The sequence below is a fragment of the Trematomus bernacchii genome, unplaced genomic scaffold (genome assembly GCF_902827165.1).
Source record: "Trematomus bernacchii unplaced genomic scaffold, fTreBer1.1, whole genome shotgun sequence".
Classification (NCBI taxonomy): domain Eukaryota; kingdom Metazoa; phylum Chordata; class Actinopteri; order Perciformes; family Nototheniidae; genus Trematomus; species Trematomus bernacchii.
In genome coordinates, this window is record NW_022987625.1 from 1,149,706 (window position 1) to 1,170,333 (window position 20,628).

Sequence of the window (20,628 nt, forward strand, 5' to 3'; positions counted from 1 at the left end):
TAACAGTAAATTGTTCTATTTATTACTTTATCAAAGCATTTTATACAAAGTGGGAACACAAACACTTGTTGAAAATGATTTCAGATCAACATCTGGAAAGACACTGCCACTTTTATGTAGCAAACTTCTTCTGGCGGACAGGTGCAGGCAGCTGCGACAGGATGTCCAGCAGGGGGCGCTCCACCACCACCAGAGAGTGGTCCTCCAGCAAACGCACACACAGCAGGTGCTGTGGGAATATCAGGGGGAAATAAATCAGTACGATTGATGGCAAAATGAACTATAATGCTTGTTTGCAAAATTAAATGTGTATCTGTGTGGCTAACAGGGTCTCTGTATATGATGCCCTTTAATAATCTAGCAGAGAACCTTCAGCTCTGATCCGATTGAACAGTTGCAATTAAAGTTATTCAACCCCTATTGCACATTAAGCTTATTTGCACAATATACCATTTCTCAGCTGTTTGCAATAAAACAATTACACAAGAACTGTTTTAGTATTTTAATGAAACTAATATTACAAGGGTTTTTATCCAAATTCAACAGATAATGCTACTTTTTTTTTTTTTTTTTTTACACTTATGCTTTTATTGAGTTTTCACAACAATAATAACAGAACAAGAAAACATAATACACACAAATCAGTTGTAAAATAAAGCACAATAAATACTAGTTGTCTGAAGACCTTCAATATTCACACATACCGTACAGGATTGAATTAGTCATTCACTTACTCATTGGTGTCAACCATGTAAATATTCCACTTTTCCCATTTCCTATTGAATGCATTCTCTTGGATTCTCAAAACATATGTCAGCTTTTCCATGACGAAAATATCTTGAACAATTTCCAGCCACTGCTCCTGAGTCGGAGCGTTCACATTAAGCCAATTCCTAGTTATAGCTTTCTTACTCGCTGCAAGTAAAACCTTAATCAAATATAGATCGCCTCCCATCACAACATCCTTAATGTTCCCAAGATACATCACCGGGCAGGTATTTGGGATTCCATAACCCAAAATAATTTTGACAACTGCATTAACCTTCTCCCAATATGACCTTATCTTTGTACAGTTCCAGAAAATGTGTGAGTGGTTAGCCTCCATGTTGCCACACAACCTCCAACACTGTTGCTGTACACCAAGTTGCCTGCTCTTTATTTTGGGTGTTATGAAAAAGCGAGTCAGGTTCTTCCAGCAGAATTCCCTCCATACTAATGAGTTTGTGGATGTAAATTGCGTCTCGAACATTTGAAACCATTCTTCCTCTGAAATTTTAATTTGTAACTCTACTTCCCATTTTGCTTTTATGTAGATAGTCGATTCCCCCCTGTTTCCCCCCAAAGCCTGGTAGAAAGCAGAAATTATCCGGGACCCCTTCTGCTGATACGCATCCACAATCACCCCAGTTACAGTATCTACAGATTCATCTGCATTCAGCTTTATCTCTTTTACAAAATAGTGTCTTAGCTGCATGTATCTAAAATAATCCCTGTCTGTAATACCATATTTTGCCTGTAATTCCTGAAAACCCATCAATTCACCCTTTTCTGAAACCGTACACATTGCTGTTATGCCCTTTTGCACCCATTCTTTGAATGCTGGATCGTACACACCTGGTTTAAAATTGGAATCGTATGCAAACCACCTCAGCGTGCGTATCCCTCTCTTTAATTTGTATTTTGCTACTACAACATTCCAGACCTCTAGTGTAAACGCAACTATCGTATTAATTTCACCTCTCAGAGCCTTCACCAAATTCCTATCTCCTACCAAGGCCTGAATGTGGTGACCCTGTACCTCCCTTTCCATGGCTTTCCATCCAGACTCATAATCTGGTCTACACCAGTAGGCCAAAGGTCTGAGTTGGGCTGCATAGAAGTATTCCCTAAGATTTGGTAAAGCCATTCCCCCCTTACTTTTAGGCAACTGAAGTGTCGTAAATCGTATTCTTGGTTTTTTACTATTCCAAACAAATCTAGAAATCATCCTGTCCCAGGTTATGAATTTTTTTTGGGGAACATCAATTGGAAGAGACTGAAAAAAATACAGCAGCCTAGGTAGGATATTCATTTTAACCGTTTGTATTCTGGCACTGAAGTCTAAAGGGAGGGTGGACCACCTTTCTACATCCTTTCGGATATTGTCATCAATTTTGTTATAATTGGCTTCAAACAGGTTGGAAAATGTTTTGGTTATAGTTACACCAAGATAAGTCATTGTTTTGGAATTCCATTTTAGGTTATATGCATGTCTAATTTGTTGGGATGGGGAATAATTGAATGAGAGAATTTGAGTTTTTGTTACGTTCACTTTATACCCTGAATAGTAACCATATGTGTCGAGTAGGTTCATCAGGTTTGGGAAACATACATCTGGTTGCTCAAGGAAAACTATAACATCATCCGCAAAAAGCCCAATGATATGATCTTCCCCCCCTATATTGACACCCTGCAGGTCTTCACTCTGCCTTATTGCTTGCGCCAATGGTTCAACAAATAAAGCAAAGAGAGTAGGAGAGAGACAGCAACCCTGTCTAGAGCCTCTCTCCAGCTGAATCCTATTGGACAAACTCCCATTTACTTTGATCCTAGCCGTAGGTTCGTGATAAATAGTCTTAATACACCGAATTGCATTTTCATTTAAACCAAACCTCCTTAGTACTTCATATAAAAAAGACCAACTGACACTGTCAAACGCTTTTTCTGCGTCCAGACTAACCAGAACCATACTCGTGCCCTTTTTATGCGCATTGTCTACGATATGGAGAGTCCTTCTGATATTGTCTTGTGTTTGGCGTCCTCTAATGAAACCAGTTTGATCTTCATGAATAAGATCTTGCATAAAAGTCTCAAATCTTTTACAGATAATTGAGGTAAACAGCTTGTAGTCCACATTTAAAAGAGAAATTGGCCTATAATTTTTACAGTGGTCTTTGTCTTTGCCTTCCTTAGGCAAAATGGAAATAATTGCTTCCCTCCAAGATGGGGGAGCCCTGCCTTCTTTAAGAGTCCAATTAAAACAAGACAGAAGCAGAGGTGTTAGCTCCTTCGTGAAAGTTTTATAGAACTCTGGTGGGAACCCATCGCTGCCCGGTGATTTACTGGTCTTTAGCCTACTGATTGCAGCTTCCAACTCTTCAACTGTAAATTGCGACGTAATGGTGTCATTCTGTATCTCACCTATAGATGGCAGATCAAGAGAGTTAAGAAAGTTTCTTATTGTGCTTTCATCAGCTAATGGTGGATTAGAGTAGAGTGTCTTATAGTATTCTTCAAATATTCTTTCTATCTCATCTGGCTCATATAGTAGTTGGTTAGTTTGGGGGTCCCTTGTTCTATGAATTGTATTAGAGGCTTGCTGTTTGCGCAGGCGTCTAGCCAGGAGTCTAGCTGCTTTTGAGCCTGATTCATAATAAGACTGCTTTAAAAACCTTGCCTTTTTTTCTATTTCTCCTCTAAGGATCTCATTTATCTCCCCCCTTGTTTCCTTAATTTGTTGTAATGCCGATTGATCCCCTGTACTCTTATGTTTTGTCTCCATTTCTCTCAATTTTTCTATTTTGTATTTGTATGTGGCTAGCCGGGCCTTTTTTTGTGATGCTGTTAGGGCGATCAGCTTTCCACGGAGAACAGCCTTCAAAGCATCCCACAGTATCCCAGGGTCCACATCCCCATTATCATTCTCCTCTATATATATTTGTATCTCTTCCCTTAACTGTTCCACGGTCGCCTTATCATTCAAAACACCCACATTGAGCCTCCACACTGTATTCTTTTGTCTACTGTTCAGATTTATTGACAAGCTAATCATATTATGATCCGAAACATCTGCCACCCCGATTTTACTCTCTGTGATCCTGTGACTTTCACCCGTATTTATTAAAAAGTAGTCAATTCTGGAGTACACAGAATGGGGCACTGAATAGTGTGTATAATCCCGTTCTAGGGGGTGAAGTTCCCTCCAAATATCAATTAGTCCCATTTCCTGCACTGACGCATTAACAAACTTGGTCAGGTGCTTCTTGCTATTTTTGTGACTTGTAGTGTCTATGGTATGATTCAGGACCACATTAAAATCCCCTCCACATATCAAAATACCCTGTCTCTAATGCAATGACGTCAAACAGATTTTTAAAAATAGATTTGTTACTCTCTGGGGGGGCATATACATTGACCAATGTCACCACTGCATTTTCAAGCTTTCCTTTCACTAATATATATCGTCCCTCTTTGTCCCTAACTTCTTTATGGAGTTCAAATTTAACTGCATTTGAAATAAGGATAGCCACTCCCCTCTTCTGGCTAGGTTTGTAAGAACTATAGAACGTATTTTTAAAACCAAAGCGTTTTAATTTTTCATGCTCCTGTTGAGGCAGATGAGTTTCTTGTAAAAATAGTACTTGGGCCTTTTCTTTTTTCAATTTAGCCAGGACCTTGCTCCTTTTAACTGGATTATTCATCCCATTTACATTAAGTGACACCAATTTTATATTATTGTACGGCATTTACATTACCCAATCCTTTGCATTCACAAAACTCCAGACAGCTGAAAACTACACAGACCTGAACATCTGGCCTACATGTAGTGAACGTAGAACGTAAAAAGAAAAACGTAGACTTCCAAGGTAGGGTGATTCCTCGCCACCCTAAGTCCCCGTTGGCAGGTAGAGGGGAGAGCCTCCTCCTGAAGGGCCCCTCACTAGAGGTGAAACACGCAGTCTCACGCATCCTAGTAGTCCAACAGCATCTGATAGCATTTATATAATCCAAATGAAGTCGTGACAAATATATACAGTGAATATATAATATGAATCAGTTAGTCCCGGGAGGGATCCGCTCATACTCTTGTAGCCTCTTCCTTACTCTGCTCGCGGTCTCGTCCCCACCTGCACTACTCTCTCCGACGCGCTGCCATGTCTTGGTCTGGTGGAGACGCTCCATCTCCGGGTACAGCTCCGAAGCGTTGCGGTCTGGTATCTCCACGGAGAAACCTCTCCTCCTCAGCTCCTGCGCTGCATCTTGCGCACTGTCGTATGTGCGTGTTCCCGAGTCCCAGTGAATACGCATCCTGTCAATAGGTGTCTGAAAACGTATATTTTTCTCTTTAAGGACCCTCTTTATTCCCACGTACGCCTTGCGCTTCAGGACGACCTCCGTTGCATAGTCGTGATCGAACGATAGACGTCGCCCTTCCATCAGTATCTTTTTTTCCCAGGCCTTTTTCAGTACCCTTTCTTTGGTGTTAAACTCCAGAAAGTTCACCACTATGGACCTTGGCGGTGCATTCCTTTCCGGTTTGCGAGCCACAGCTCTATGGGCGCGTTGTATCTGTAGGTTGGTGTCCGGTAAAGCGAGTTCAGTTTTCAAAAGTTGATCCACAAAGTCAGACATGGAGTTACCTTCCTTCTCTTCGGGTACTCCATAAATGCGCATATTATTTCTCCTGGATCGACCTTCCAAATCCACCAGTTTCCCCTGCATGGCTCTCTGTTCTTTCATTGATTTAATCAACGCATCTGACAGAGCCATGTTTACTGTCTCCGCCTCATCGATTCGTTCCTCCGCTTCTTTCAGCCTAGTTTCGTGGGCCTGGGTTAGCGCGGAGTTAGCAGAAAGTTTTTGGTAAATTTCCTGCTTCATATCTTCGAGTTCAGATTTCATGTCCCCCTTGATTTCTTCTTTAAGTTTGTTTAAGTCCACTTTATGCTCAGCCCTGAAATCGCGTATTTCCTGGAGCACTGAGCGCATGGTGTCTGCCGAGTCCTGTTGTGAGCTAACGGAGCTAACGGAGCTTTGAGCATCTTCCATCTCCGGTGAATTCTGTCTTTCTAGTTTGTCACCTTTCTTTTGACTTCTAGTTCTCTTTCCCCCCTCTCATTCCAATAAAATTACATCGATTTGTATATTATTTGGCGAGTTAAGGGGGTTGATTTCCAATCGCTATCGAGAGCTAAAAATTAAGCAGCCATCTCACTCGCCTTGCTCACCGGAACCGATAATGCTACTTTTAATGACTACTGCAGTCTCAATATTATTCAACCCCTTCATGACAAGCATCTTCAGTCTTAGTACAGGGTATATGCAGGAATCCTGAAGCAGATTTAACTTTTAAGACCTTTTATAAGACCCTTTCCATACATTTTAAGACCTCATCGCCACTTGGAGTTTGAACCGGTTACATTAGCCGCGTTCACACCAAGTACTTTGCCGCACTTAGTGCCCCAGCACTTATTACCCCAGGGCACTTATGGCGCGTTTCCACTACACGGCCTCGCTCGGCCCCGCTCGGTATGGCTGGGCCTCGTTAGGACTGGCTCACTTTATGGCGCATTTCCATTACAGTTTAGGAACTGGGGTAGTATCTATAGTAACGCAGTGTAGGCGGAGCCGTGACGTGATCTTCAGAGATCCCCAGAAAAACAACACAGCCGTTAGCTGTTAGCACTCAGAGCTCACAGCTCCTCATATCTGTTCAGAAACTCGACAAAAGTTAAACAAGTACAAACCACAGACTGCCTGTGTCATGGTGAATACAGTCGCTGCTTTATTTATGTCTGTATAGGCCGTTGTTGTGAGTGTGGACGGTCGGAGCATAGACTGCGTTAGCTTAGCCAATCTCCATTTAGAAAACACGCATTTTAAAAGGTTGTTCGCCTGCCGTCTGTCTGCAGACTTGACAAAGCATTAATTCATGGTTTTTACTAACCGGTATCAGTATGTTGTTACTTCGGCATCATTTTGAAATGTGTATTACAATTAAATCACGGTCAAATATGTCCATCTTGTTGTAGTTGTAGCCCCCTTGCCAGCGATGCTCTCTCTAGTTTAGCATACTCAGCCCGACTCAGCCTCGTTGTCTCTGGCCCTAGACCCACGATTTTATGAGGCCAGAAAAACTGTGAATTAGGACCCGCCGGCCGGTACTAGGCCAAGTGGAAACGCAACCAAAAACGGGCCGCTGACGTCACAGCCCTCTTAAACCGTGCTCCGCGCTGTAGTGGAAACGCGCCATTAGTACAGATCGCGTTCACACCGGAATAAGTTTCCTGAGGGAAGATTACGCAAATGAGCCGCTGACGTCACTTCGTCTTCACTGGCAGGCCGCAAACCACTTCACGGCGTATACTGCCACCCGAAGTCCCCGGCCGGAAGTCCCCGGAGTTGGGGACTGGCTTCAGTAGAAGCTGCTGGGACTCCCAGCAGCTTCTACTGAAGCCTTCCGAGTAAATCGCCAGAACGCCGACACCTCCTCATCTCCACCGCTCCCATGTTTTCTTTTGTGTTGCCATAAGTTAGTCTCTCTGCGTTTGTGCGCTGGGCGAATGCTAATGCTAATAATGCTAATGCAAGGATAATAAAATGGCGGCTCTACAAAACATTTCAGAGTTGTACGGGGCGTGGTTTGCAATTCGCCCAGCCAATCAGAACTGGGGCACTTTTTTCCCCCAGGAAAGTACCATCTCTCAGCAGGCACTAAAAATGGGGGTAAAAGTTCATGGCACTCAGTACTCTTTTTGGTATGAACGCGACATAAGGGGTACTAACGGAACTAAACGCGAAAAGTACTCCGGTGTGAACGCGGCTCTTGGCGACACACTTTACCTCACATTGACTATATACAGTATTGATTGTCCTTCCTCCTTATCTTCCAACCATTTGGACGCAGACTTGCATTTCCCCATAACGATGTTGTTTAACAACCGGCGTAAACGGACCTTCGCGCGCTATCAAGCAGTGAGCGTGCGATGTCCTGTTCAGATGACGGCAAATCCAAACTACACAGAATCACACTACACACCTACGCAATGATTACATTCAGGCAGACTGTAGAATACAACCTCTTTGGACAATTTATATACTTATTGAAAACAAGCTACAAAATCTAATACCTTGGAAAATGCACTTTAATACTTTTTAATAGCCTTAATTTTTGCTAAATTGATTTAGCAACTTTTAATACTTTTTAAGACCCCGCGGACACCCTGTAGTAGAGCTGATCTGTTCTGACCTGCTGCAAACGTGATGCCAGACCCCAGCTTCTGACCGCGCTCCTGAGGAATCCTAGCACATTGCTCATGGGCAGTGGCCTCCAGTTCACTAATATTGTGTTACGTTATGAGAGTGCTCTCGTACTTGTTTGATTCTGAAATTGTATATATTTATATAAATATATGTGTGTGTATATGTCCGCATCTGTAGCCTGTTATTGTCTCATTATACCGCACTGTGAATGAATTCAAAGTAAATATATAAGTGGTCATGAACACATCTGTCCATCAGACAGAGGGCTGCTGTGCCTCCTGTCATCATTAATGGACGTCTCTTTAAAATGACCGCTCAGAGGAGAGGAGTTCTCATTTCTCTAACCGCCTGCTGCTTCCCCTCCTCTCTCCTCGGTTCCGCTCCTCGACTCCTCCCCTCGCATCTCCTGTGGGCGGGACTAAGACACGAGGATAGGAGTCGAGAAGGGGAAATTAGAGAATTGAGAAGCCTTCACTCTCTCCAGTACAGGTTAGCTCTGAGTGTTAGCGATGCTTGCAAATGTAAACACAGACCATATTACTTCCAAAACACGTCGGTCATTGATTCTGATAGCGACGTTTCTGATATGACGTAAATTAAGTCATATCGGATCAGCTCCGTTGAACCCCCGTTTTTAGAGATTTGCGCACAGAGGAAAAGAGAGAGGGTTATATTTTATGTATAAAAGACATCAAAAAGTGCATTTTGCATGATAGGTCCCATTTAAATCCCACCAGAGATTTTCTATAGAGTTCAAGTCAGGACTTTGAGGTATGCTTGTATCCTGTTGGAATGTCCAATGATGCCCACGCTTCAGCTTCCTCACAGACGGCTTGACGATTTTTCCTAAAATGTCCTGATACTTGACTGAATCTTGCCCTCCACACGCTGCTGGATTCCAGTGCCAGAGCCACCGCAATGCTTCACTGGAGGCAGGGTGTTCTTTTCAGCATGTGCTTCATTCTTCTTCCTGCAGACATACCCCTGATCCATAGGCCAATGCCGCCCTCTTGTGCTCTTGGGTCAGGAGTGTTGTACGACTTCTAGTCGGGGCATGGAGCCCTTCACTGTTTAGAATGAGCCTTACTGTGCAAACTGAAACCTCAGTGCCTGCCAGGCCCGGACTGGCCATCAGGAGGACCGGGAGGTTTCCTGATGGCCTGGACTGTTAAGTGGCCTGCTGGCCTGAGGATTTATTTTTATTTTGTATGTATTGTGAACGCAACGCTGCACATATGTGGGTCTGCCTCACACAGGGTGACTGGCTGTCTACATGATGTGGCCTGCCCACATGCCCACTGTCATACAGATCATACATCCAAGCCCTCGATTGGTCTCGTGTGTCATTCAACCTCGGGAGGGTGCGTGTGGCGCGAGCGAGTGAGAGAGAGCGAGTGAGAGAGAGAGAGAGCGCACCGGTTACTTGTATTGTTGTTGTTCGCATCTGGTGCTAGCTAGCTGCTCTAACGGATATAAGGAGCAGTTTCAACAACAAGTTGGAGGGAGAGCTCTTTCCTGTCAGACTGAGAGGCTGATATAGCTCAGTGAGGTAAAGGGCTCTCTCAGTGTTTAGATAGTTAACTTAGGCCATGTTTACACGGAGACGAAAACAAAAACTAACCTTAAGGCCCGGACACACCAATCTGACTACAAAGAACTGACACAGACGGACCCCCGACTGTTGCGTCGCGTCTCGGCCATGTGTCGCACTGGAACACACCGCAAAGACTTCAGCCGACGGCCAAGTAGCACGTACGAACTGCGCATGCGTGAGTGGCAATAACTCTCCTTACCAGCAGGCGGCAGTAGTGTGTATTCGTCATTCAAAAGAGGCAACAACCGGAAGACAGACTGCGTGATAACCGAGAGAAGAAGAACAGACTGCGTGATATAAACAAACAACAAATAGCGTGTGCGTTCCATGTTCCCTCTACAGCGAGAAGCTCATGGGGCTTTCCCGAACCTGTGTCGAGAGCTGGAGTTAAATGAAACCTCAGATTTGCCTTCTTAATCGTTTGTTTGGTCCCTCACTTCCGTTTCGCTTCTCATGCACTGATTCGCTAGCTGAACAGCCAATCAGAGTGATTTATTTTGCCGACTGCCTTTGGCCGACTGCCCGCCGATTCTGAATCTGCGGGTTTTCGGTCGAAAAGGCGTCGGCCCGGCTGAAAAGACCCGACGGTGCAGGACACACCAATCCGAGTAGGGCGTGTCGATGCTCATCGTCGGCCTGACGCCCACCGACGCCGATAATCGGCCTGGTGTGTCCGTGCCTTTAGTCGATATCAAAAAAGTCTTCCGTCCACACGGAATCGGCTCAAGAACCGTGTCCGTCCACACGAGACCGCTCGACCCGCTGGAGACGCTGTAGTACAATGCCGGGCCTGTAAGTGGCGCTGTACTTCCGCCACAAAATACACCATAAGCAGCGAACAAGACCCCCCCCCGAGCATGGTTGCCATGGTTACCCTTCTGTTTATTCTCCGCGGTGGATTTAGCAACATGTAGTTCATGTAGTTCTCCATGTCCACTTGTTGCTGATGATTGTGGTAGAGGAGCTGTAGATTTTGCACTAACATCTGTAGCATGGTCAGTAGCGTCTGGAGCACGAAAGCAACCCTGTGATCCGCCATTGTTGTTGTTGGCGAAACACATCAACAATGACGTGGGTGACGTGGGGGTGAGCAGCAGAGGTGGGGAGAGGCGGGGCTATGGCGTCATCGTTATCAGGAAATGATCGTATAGGACGTACACACGGAGCCGTTTGGCCCCCCAGAGCGTTTCGTCCGCAGATCTACCCACCTTGGGACCCGTTACCGTTTGAGGGCTCCGTTTCCGCGGTTCCGTTACGGCCTCGTGTGAACGAACCGTCCATACGATAGAGAACTGTAGCAGATACAACCTGTTTCATCTCCGTGTAAACGTGGCCTTAGTCTAAGTTATCTCAGTGGGTCACAAACGGTTTGGTCACCATTTATGTAAACACATATTTCCATTTGAGGGGAGCGTGATTAGTAAAATATGCATGAATAAAAAGAACAAAATGAAGGTGAAAAAAGGTAATATAAACTCTTAAAACTTGTTAAGAGCTAAAAGCTAGTCTTTGCTGCTGCCTCAAAGAGGAGCAGGGGGGGAGGGGGGACACAGGAGAGGCTGATTCAGGAGCCCAGACACACTCACAACTATAAATGAACCAAAAATAAAGAAATAAACAAGTTTCAATCTTTTTTCATATTGGATATGTTATGTTATTGGTTATGGCCATGTTCTTATGATTTTATGATTATTTAAATGTATATAGTTTTATGGGTGTTTCCATAGATCTAGTCTCTTTATTCTCCCCTCAAAGTGCACCAGATCGATGCATTTAACTGCAAAATTAAATAAAAAAATTCCGGACCCCCCTAGAGGATTTGGGGTCGACCCCCACTTAAAACATGTTCACATGGATAGGTTCCCAAATATTTTTGCACAATCTTTTTAAATAGTAACCCCTGTCCATATGTTTGTTCTGGGGTAGTAGATGTAAAGTATAGGGCTACCACTATAGGCAGCAACGATGTAAATATGGACAAATAAATCCAGCAAAATGGCACAAAACTGGTAGTGGCCTGGCTGGGTGTATAATTCCCGGCCTGACTTATTGTCCCAGTCCGGCCCTTGCTGCAGGTGTCAAAACGTTTTTATGCAGTTTGTGTTGAATTTGGATAAAAACCCTTGTAATATTAGTTTCATTTAACTACTTAAAAAGTTCTTGTGTCATTTGTTTATTGTAAACAACTGAGAAATGGTATGTTTTGCCAATAAACCTAATGTGCAATGGGGGTGTAATAATTTTGATTGCAGCTGTACATCTACTGTTTACCTCACTGTGATTAAAGAGAAAACAGCTGACGCAATGAAAACCTTCCAGAGCATTATATCCTGTCTGTGAGGATTACAATCACTCAACAATCAACACTGCAGTGTTCAGACATCTGACTAGCTTTTTTTCACAACTTTTTCATGACAGTATTTAATTTCTTCTTTTGTTTCCTCTTGCACCTTTTTTATTGTTTTATGTTTCAGTGTTGTATCAGCCTGGTACTATCGTTCAGATTGTCATTGGCAAAACTGTGCTTATTGAGCATAGGACAATTAAGTCTTTGGATCTGTTAATCAAAAAGACTGGATTTTCAACAGGAAATTACGTAAAACCATTCAGGTTTTTTTTTATGATCTCATGGGAAACCCTAGTTCAATTAAAACAGTTAAAGTGGACCTATCATTCTATATTTGAATAATATATTGTAGGGCCATACCTATATAAAACATGTCTGCAAAGTTTTTTTCTGTGACGTAGCTTTAATGCAAATGAGCTGCAGCTGACCACGCAGGAGAGGGGAGCGTGCTCAAAGATCAGCTGCTGGGCTGTCAGAAGAGGGGGAGGGAAAGAGATCTCCGTCCTCCGTGTTTTATTCTTATATTATTATATAGAGTCGTTATTCATTTGTTTTAAAGCTCAATAAATAACAAAGAAGACCTTTGACCGGCACTTTTATAATTTTGTCCGGAAGATTTCAACTTTAACGGACATGTTGAAAAAACTCTGCCGCACGGTCCCCTCGTTCCTTGGAAGAGGCGGAGAGGTGGGTGTTTGTCATCTGCTGGTGGACTAACCGGAGATAATTACAGTGCTTGCCTCGACGGGGAGGGATTGCATTGAATTAAAGCAGCGGAAGCAAACGCTTGCCTCGGGGAGGGAGAAAAAGAGCCACAGCGGAGAATAAACAGAAGGGCAACCATGGCAACCATGCGCGGGAAGTCTTCTTCGCTGCTTTTGTGGCAGACTACAGCGCCACTTACAGGCCTGGCATATGTACTACAGCGTCTCCAGCGCTTTCGAGCGGCAATGGCCGGCCGTGGCCCAACCCCACATTCCCCTGATAGGTGAAGAGTTGGCCATATAGGCGGAGCTCCTCGTTCCTGACGTCAGAGAATTTTCAAATCTGTATCAGTCTATCAGATCCGTTGCAGCCCCGTTTTTAGAGATTTGGGTATGGAGGAAAAGAGAGAGGGTTGTGTTTTCTGACACTTGTTGAGTTCCCTGACACACCGGGGACACATATTCATGTATAAAAGACGTACAAAAGTGCATTTTGCATGATAGGTCCCCTTTAAAGTAGCGCTCCTGGGCTCAGTGCATTCATACCTGGAAGTTCTTGCATATCTTAAAGGCGTGGCTGTGCATGATCCTCTCTGACTCAGGAAGACTCCTCAGTGTCATCTGATTGTAGAGCGGAGTCTTCGCTTCAGGGAGGGGCTGCACAAAGAAACAAAGAAACAAATAGAGCATGACAACCATTCAACCCCCCTTGCCTCAGGAGGAAAACTGAAACACTCCGGGCATAGATAAAGCAACATCAACATGACAGACAGCCTTTCACTGAGCGCCCACATACCAGATTCTGGTCAATGATGCAGAACATGAACGTGTCGTGCAGGATGATGTGAGCTGGATTTTTAGGATTGAAGGCGATGTGTGTGATGGGGGTGTCTCTCTCCATCCACAGGGGGTGCAGTCCCTGTTTCTGCAGCTTCCGACTCCATTCTGTGTACTCCTTCTGTACCAGTGAGTACTCAAAGATCTGTATCATACACAAAACACAAACCATTACAGGGGCTGCAGGGCTCGACATTATAAATGGCCCGCTGGCCCGGAAGCACTATTCAGACACCCCGGGCCAGCATAACGTACTTTCCACTTGCCCGCTCGGGCCACTAAAAATATTGCTTGAAAAAAAAAAATGGTCCTGTGGTATTGGTATTTTGACAAGCAATTTTGTTAAATTGTTTCGTTTATTAATGCTACAACATAGCATTTTGTGAGGCACAAACTACATTCCTGCTTGTACTACAACATTTGAATCATCAGTTCTTCCTCATTTTCCTCCATTGTTTATATTTGGTTTATTAAAATAATTACATTGTGGTCATTGTTAAAAAATGTCTGCTATGAGTATTATTATTTGTATAATGCGCTTTCTGCCTTCCTGTCATTAGGAGTTAGACATGTAATGGCTATGTAATAGCCTAGATTAGAACCTTCATTATCCTAAACTGCTGGGACATTTCCCTACAGCGAATATACCTTTATACGTGTTCTACTCTTCACTTACTTGTCAGCATAGGTCGGCATTGATGTACAGAGCCGACAAAAGACCTTGTTTATATTGGCATCATATTGAAGCCAACTCCATCGATCAAGCCAGTGTGGCTGAAACGTTCTCTCCCTCTTCTTCTCATACATACTCCCTGTCACTCTCCTTTAACTCCTCCGGTGACATTCTTTTATTTGAAGATTGTTTTTTGCCCGGCGCTTGGCCGGTTACCGTGGTATTAAAAACATTTTGGCGAATAGTTAGGTGGCGAGAAAGTCTGTAGTGAACGAGCGCGCTCACGGGAGCCTGCTCGCGCTGCGCTCTGCAGCAAACAGCTGTTTGCTTTTCACCCAACAACGACAACCGCATAAATTACCATTGCAACAAATGTGTTAATTTTCTTCATTATTAGTCGATTTTTTGGACGAATCCTCTTGGGCCAGTGGTTACAATGGTAGGGCCAGTGATAATAAAATGTTACCCTTAATATCTACCCCTGGGCTGTAGCACGTACATCTCTGTGTTGTACTTAGCAGAGCAGATACTTCGTTAGCCGATGACAGAATCACACATTACCTGCTGGTCTGCATGCACCACCACGAGGTTGCTGTTTGTTGGGTGGATGGCTATGGCAGTGGGACATGAGCTGTACACCGGAACTGTACAATGAAGCTGCAAACACAAAGAGGGGGGGGGGGGGGTTACTATTGTTGCTTTGGCTACAATTCAAATTTGACCTATCAGTTAACAGCACGATGGAGTTCAAACTCACCTTGAGCTTGTCCAGGTTGAACACATGGATCTGACAGTCGGTGTTTGCAGTAGCCAGCCATTTGCCGTCCTCACTGACACACAGCAGGTGGACAGGCTGAGAGGAGCCTGACAACACACACACACACACTTATCTAGAGAGCATCATAACAGCCATTTAGCTTTGACGTGCTTCAAAAAAAATGCATTCCCCAACTGGGCCATGACCACTGACGTTAGTGAAGAGTGAGTAACTCCTGCAGCAAGGACTAGGCCTGTCGCGATAAGCAATTAATTGACACGATAAATAAAAATGAACTCGATAATTTTTCTGACCTCGATAAATTGCCGTTTACATGCGTGTTTGTTTACATAAGGAAGTGACCAGCATTTTAGCCTGGTGCGCTGTGGCTGCTGGCCCGGGGCGCTGTGAGGGGCGGGGCTCACACACAGCCAGGTCAGGACACTCCGCGTGCAACAGCGTAGCAGCCAAATGAATAATATAGACAAGCAGGAGACAACGTGTGACTTACTCGAGGGGAATTTGAAGTTGAATGGAATAGGTTGCAAAACCTAATTCCACATCTCCGGTGTGGGAATATTTTGGATTTAAGCCAAATCAACGAGGCGAACCTACGGACTTGAATGAGCCGGTATGTTGCATTTGTTTTAAAAAGGTAGCAACAAAAGCTAGCAATACGACCAACCTTAAACTGCACCTGAAACACAAAACCCCATTCCGTTTTCCCAGCTGGGAGCAAACACGGCAGCTGGAGATGGAGAGCCCCCACCTTCCCGACAGTTTACAATCAAAGATGCATTTGCCCGACGATGCAAACATGTTGGTGTTACTTGCTCGAAATCTTTGAAAAACAGATTTGGATATGGCCTGTTGAGGCATCTGGGTCTTTGTATGGACAGTGGACTGTACACTTGACTGCTATTTTAAGGAGGTCTTTTTTGCTTGTGAGACAATGTGTGCTCATATTTTTTATTTTTATATATAGAGAGAGAGATAGAGAGAGAGAGAGCTCTATTTTCCAGCCTGAGTATATTTAATTTATTGTTTTGGTTGTGTGTGATTTAATTAATTTGTTTTATTTATTATATATAATTTATATATTTGAATATTATTTCACATTTCATTTGCAATGTTGAATGTTCAATAAAAAGTTCTGTTTGAAAGGATGTACTTGAAATATTATTATCATTATGTCAGTGGTCTAAAATGGTCTTACAACGGTGCCGACAATATTATCGTTTATCGCAATCATTTCCGGGAACATTTATCGTCCAACAAAATGTATTATCGTGACAGTCCTAGCAAGGACAACTTCATACAGGGAACCATTGCATAAGAACATAAATGGAAAAAGTGGATGAATTCCCTACATGGAGGTGAATGCAGCAATTGTCTTTTATTTAAGTAGTACATTTTCAAAGTTAGTTTGCACACATTCTGGTAATTTATTTTCAAGTAACCATGGTTTTCACTAGGGCTGCCCTTGAATAAAGATTTTTCTAGTCGACCAATAGTCGTCAATTAAGGCGATTAGTCGCCTAATCGTCGCACGTTTATGATACATTATGATTATAAATATATATATTTTTTTTTAATTCTTTTTTCCCCAAAATGGTTTCAGTTTCAAAGGCTGATAAAGAGCATTATTATAACAGCATGGTACTTTGTGCTTCACATAAAATATAAAATAAAACTAATAATGAACCTTTGAAATATAAATTAAATGTAGAGAGCGGACACAGCGGTACAAACAGCCGAAGCTCCGGTAAGGATTCTTATTGTGTGTGCGAACAAGCAGCGAGGACACACACGAAACATTTAGTTATAGTTTCTATTATTCATATTGGAATATAACAACCCAATAAATACTACAGAGGAAACGGAAAAACTGAAAATATGAGCATCGGTTAAAAACCCTCCGCATTACGCCCTCATCATGAAATTAAAGCTTTATCGTTTTCTGAGGTCAGAATTATTATATATTATAGGTCTATATATGTTGATACAAAGATAGCCTGCTACTCACACTGCTGCTGTTTTCCTCAGAGTCTGAGAAAGTAATACACGTTGTGGGGATAATTAAGCTCCGTGTTTTGTTATGAAGCCGGCATTCAGGAAGCTGCGCTGTGATGGTGTGGATATGGAGGAGACTTTTTGCCGTCGTAGTTTGTATGTCCTTTACTCGCTCAGAAAGATCCACACTTTGGATTTCCTGCCCGACCACATTAACTTAATGACCAGGCTCCGCTCTGAATGAAGTCTGAGGGGGTTTCCGGCTGACGCATCATAGCACATGCAGCGCAAGGATGGAGCTTTTTCTTTTTATATATAGAATTTTTTTTCTCCGACTAATGAAAAATTGCACGATTAAGACTTAATTAGTCGACTAGTGATTCACAATGTTTACATTTTCACAAACATCATCACGCTATGTGTTGCTAACAATGCTACAACATAACAGCAGGACTGAGACTCACCTGACTTGGGTCTGAGGGTGTGGAGGTATTTGCACTCTGACTGGTTAAGGTCAACGACTAGGACTGAAGAACGGCTGGAGGAAGCAAAGAGTTTGGTGGAGTCAGAGGAGAAGCAGAGCTGCTGCGCCGAGCGAAGGTCCTTAGGGAGTCTAGACACCTAGAGGGAGGAAGAGGGAGGGAGCTTCATCATGGTTCTTCTTTACCTACAGTATATGGACAGTCTCTACTGTTATATGTAGAGGCCATGTTCTTAAACTCAGAACCAATATTTAACTGAGCTTTACATGTAGCTCAAGCCCCCAACAGTTTCTCTTGTTCAGGGTGATGGTATATCTACTATGTTAATGTGTGAGCAATAAGTCAAACAGAGAGTAGCATATGGAAAAAGTGGATGAGCTCACCTTGGTGACACTGATGGTGTTGTTCTGTAATCTGTAGAGACGGAAGCTGGTGACAGTGGAGTACGCCAGCCAGCCTCCACATGGAGACAGAGCGCTGCAGCTGATATGATCCTCGCCCTGCGGAGACAGCACGGTCAATGTCCTGTCATCTCAAAGATCATGTATGAAAAAGTCACATTCCTTGTATGTTAACACAAACTTGGCCAACTAAGAAACACTTGCTAGTGGGAATGCTTTATGCTGAAAAGCTGACGCTAAACTGCTATGCTGAAATGTAATGTGTAAGAAGAAAGTGAAGAATTTAGATTGAAATGATACATGAACACTGGGGGCTTGAATGTGTGATGAGTGAAGAAAAGAAAGTAAAAAGGCTTGGAAAAGCAGCAGAATATTTGAACTGCAAACTTTTGAACTAACTTGATGGTGAATGATCTGTCGCCATGGCAACGGCATTTGATGACACCCCATAATACGCTTAGATGCGTTGATGGCTGCATCATTACCAAACCTGTGAAGTTTTGGGCCGTTTGAAACATTTTCACTGAAGTTATGAGAAAACCGTGTTTCATGGCGAGCATTGTGTTGCCATGGCAACGGCATTTGAAGAAATCTCAAAACTGTCTCGCAGATGTCTTCACGGCTGGACTGTTAGCACACATGTGAATTTTGAGCACTTTAACATTTTCATAGGAGTTAAAGGGACATCGTGTTTTATGGCGAGGGATCGGAGCTGGAGCTGGAAAAGCGCCGTTTTTTCCTGTTCACACCGCAGCGGCGCCGCGTCATAGCTTCGGAATGCGGTTCACTTCCAGCTCCAAAAAATTGTCGGTCTAGAGGCAAGAGCTTTGGAGATAGAGGCGGCGTCGCTTATGTCTCTCTTACGTCGAAGCGTGCAGGAAACTAAACCCACCTCCCCTGAACATGGGTCGACTGAAGAGTCTCGTCATGCCTGCCTACAAGCAGTAGCGCTGAGCAAAGTGACTAGAAGGCAACCACACACTTATCAAAAAAAAACACACTTTATAAAGTCAGGCAACACTAACCAGGCTTCGTGTGATTCTGTTTATTTGTACCTTACTTTGACCATCCGTTCGCTGTTATTGATCATTGTGGAGAGCAGGCAGACGTTTTGTTTGTTATTATAGCAGCTTTCGGATGGAATCAATACATGGGCTGCACAGGTTGTCATGTCCGACTATCACAAGTAGAATCATAATGAAAAATACGCCGGTAAAATGTGCCTGTAGAAAACGGCTTAGCAAGTAGTCAGTTTAGCTTCGGTTGCTATTCTAACATCACCCATGTTATACCAGAGAAACTTTCATAACAGCGTTGTGATGCCAAACAGCGTCAATTCAGACTGACACACATTCACTTAAGGGGAACTGGGGATATGTATCAGCTGCTTGTGTGACAGTCAGACAGTGAATACTTTAGAGCCGTGTGAGCTAACCCGGAGCTAACGGGAGAATAAACTCCCGTGGAAGAGCAGCCAGCACTGCAGCGGTCGGTAAATGCCGCTGAAACACATTAATAAACAATGAACCACGGCACTCTGGAGAAAAGTATAAGGTTGGAGAAGTCGTTATTTAATTTAATCTGGCTTCGTATGATTAAAAGCAACACGATCATCGACCCGACGCAGTCCCCCCCCGTTGTTGTTGTTGTTGTTGTTGTGAGCTCCGTTGGGGAGAAAATCAGCGATGTAAACGGTGACGTCATGACGCAGCAGCGGCAGCTGGGCGGTGTGAACAGAGCGGGAGCTGAAAAGGGAAACCGGAGCTGAACCAGAAAAGCTCTAGCTAGGAGCTAGAAAGGGAAAAGCGCTGGTGTGAAAGCCGCATTAGAACTGATTGCTGTCAGTTGGAGTGATGACATCATCGTGTTCCATTACACAGGTGTTTATAGTTGAGCTAACGAGCTCTGTAGAGATCAAAGGTTTGCATTGTTCTGAATAAGAGATAAACCTCTTACATGTGAACGTTTTGTGGAAGAACCATAACAGATATCTGTGAAATTTCAAAACGTGAAGCATGTCAAGGAAGTTGAGTATCTGAAGTGTAACTTTTGTGTACTTTCGGGTTAATAATGTGGCCTTTTTGGCAGTTTAACTAAAAGGTGTGCGGCTGCTGCTGTGAGGAAATATCAGCCTGAAATTACAATGGGTTTTAATGGAGACATGTTGAACGTTTTTGTCACTTCATGCCCTCAAGAGGCATTTTGTTCAATTGTTTTTGCTTAATTATTTGTCATTTTTCAGGCTAAGAGATGTTTTTCTACGTTTGTCATGAAAAATTATGTCTCAGGAATGTAGGGTTTGGGAATTATGGCAGTTTAAAATAAAAATATGAAGGCAAATATCAAGATTTCCTACACTCTAGCTGTGACATCACGCACTCTAGTTAATGTTAAAATCTGAAGAAGGCCTCTGTACCCAGGTCTGAACAATGTTTAATATCTCTAAAAGTAAGAATCAGATTTAAAAGTTGTGTTACACGAATAATGTCAGAAAGATGTGTAACATTTTAAAGTTGGAATGAGGTTTCTGAGTGAAAGTATGAAGGAACAGTTAGCAGTTGAAGTCGCATGAAGATTGTTCAAGTCTGAAGATTTTCTCCATTGACTTCAATGGTTAAAAATGTGATGAATTATGGGATGTATCTCTGGAATTATGAAAGTTATGAATGATAAAAGTAATAGCCATCGATTCCCGACCGAGCTGAACGTTTTGATGTTTGAACGGAGTTTCTGCGATGTTGAATGCAGGAGGAGAAGAGGTGCAAAATTCCGGCGGAATAATAATAATTTTGTCTGTA

The 20,628-nt window shown here is 43.3% G+C and overlaps 1 protein-coding gene across 1 annotated transcript in view; it reads right to left on the minus strand.

The window, feature by feature from the left end:
* The window catches only part of LOC117484402 (U3 small nucleolar RNA-associated protein 4 homolog), a 25,472-nt gene continuing 4,844 nt past the window's right edge, over positions 1 to 20,628 (minus strand). Inside the window, exons 11-17 of the mRNA XM_034132865.1 lie at positions 17,813 to 17,929; positions 17,412 to 17,568; positions 14,935 to 15,041; positions 14,739 to 14,834; positions 13,464 to 13,649; positions 13,214 to 13,324; positions 1 to 229 (exon numbers count right to left, since the gene is read on the minus strand). Coding sequence (XP_033988756.1) covers positions 113 to 229; positions 13,214 to 13,324; positions 13,464 to 13,649; positions 14,739 to 14,834; positions 14,935 to 15,041; positions 17,412 to 17,568; positions 17,813 to 17,929 — 891 coding nt within the window. The 3' untranslated portion in view covers positions 1 to 112. The remainder of the gene's footprint in view (positions 230 to 13,213; positions 13,325 to 13,463; positions 13,650 to 14,738; positions 14,835 to 14,934; positions 15,042 to 17,411; positions 17,569 to 17,812; positions 17,930 to 20,628) is intronic.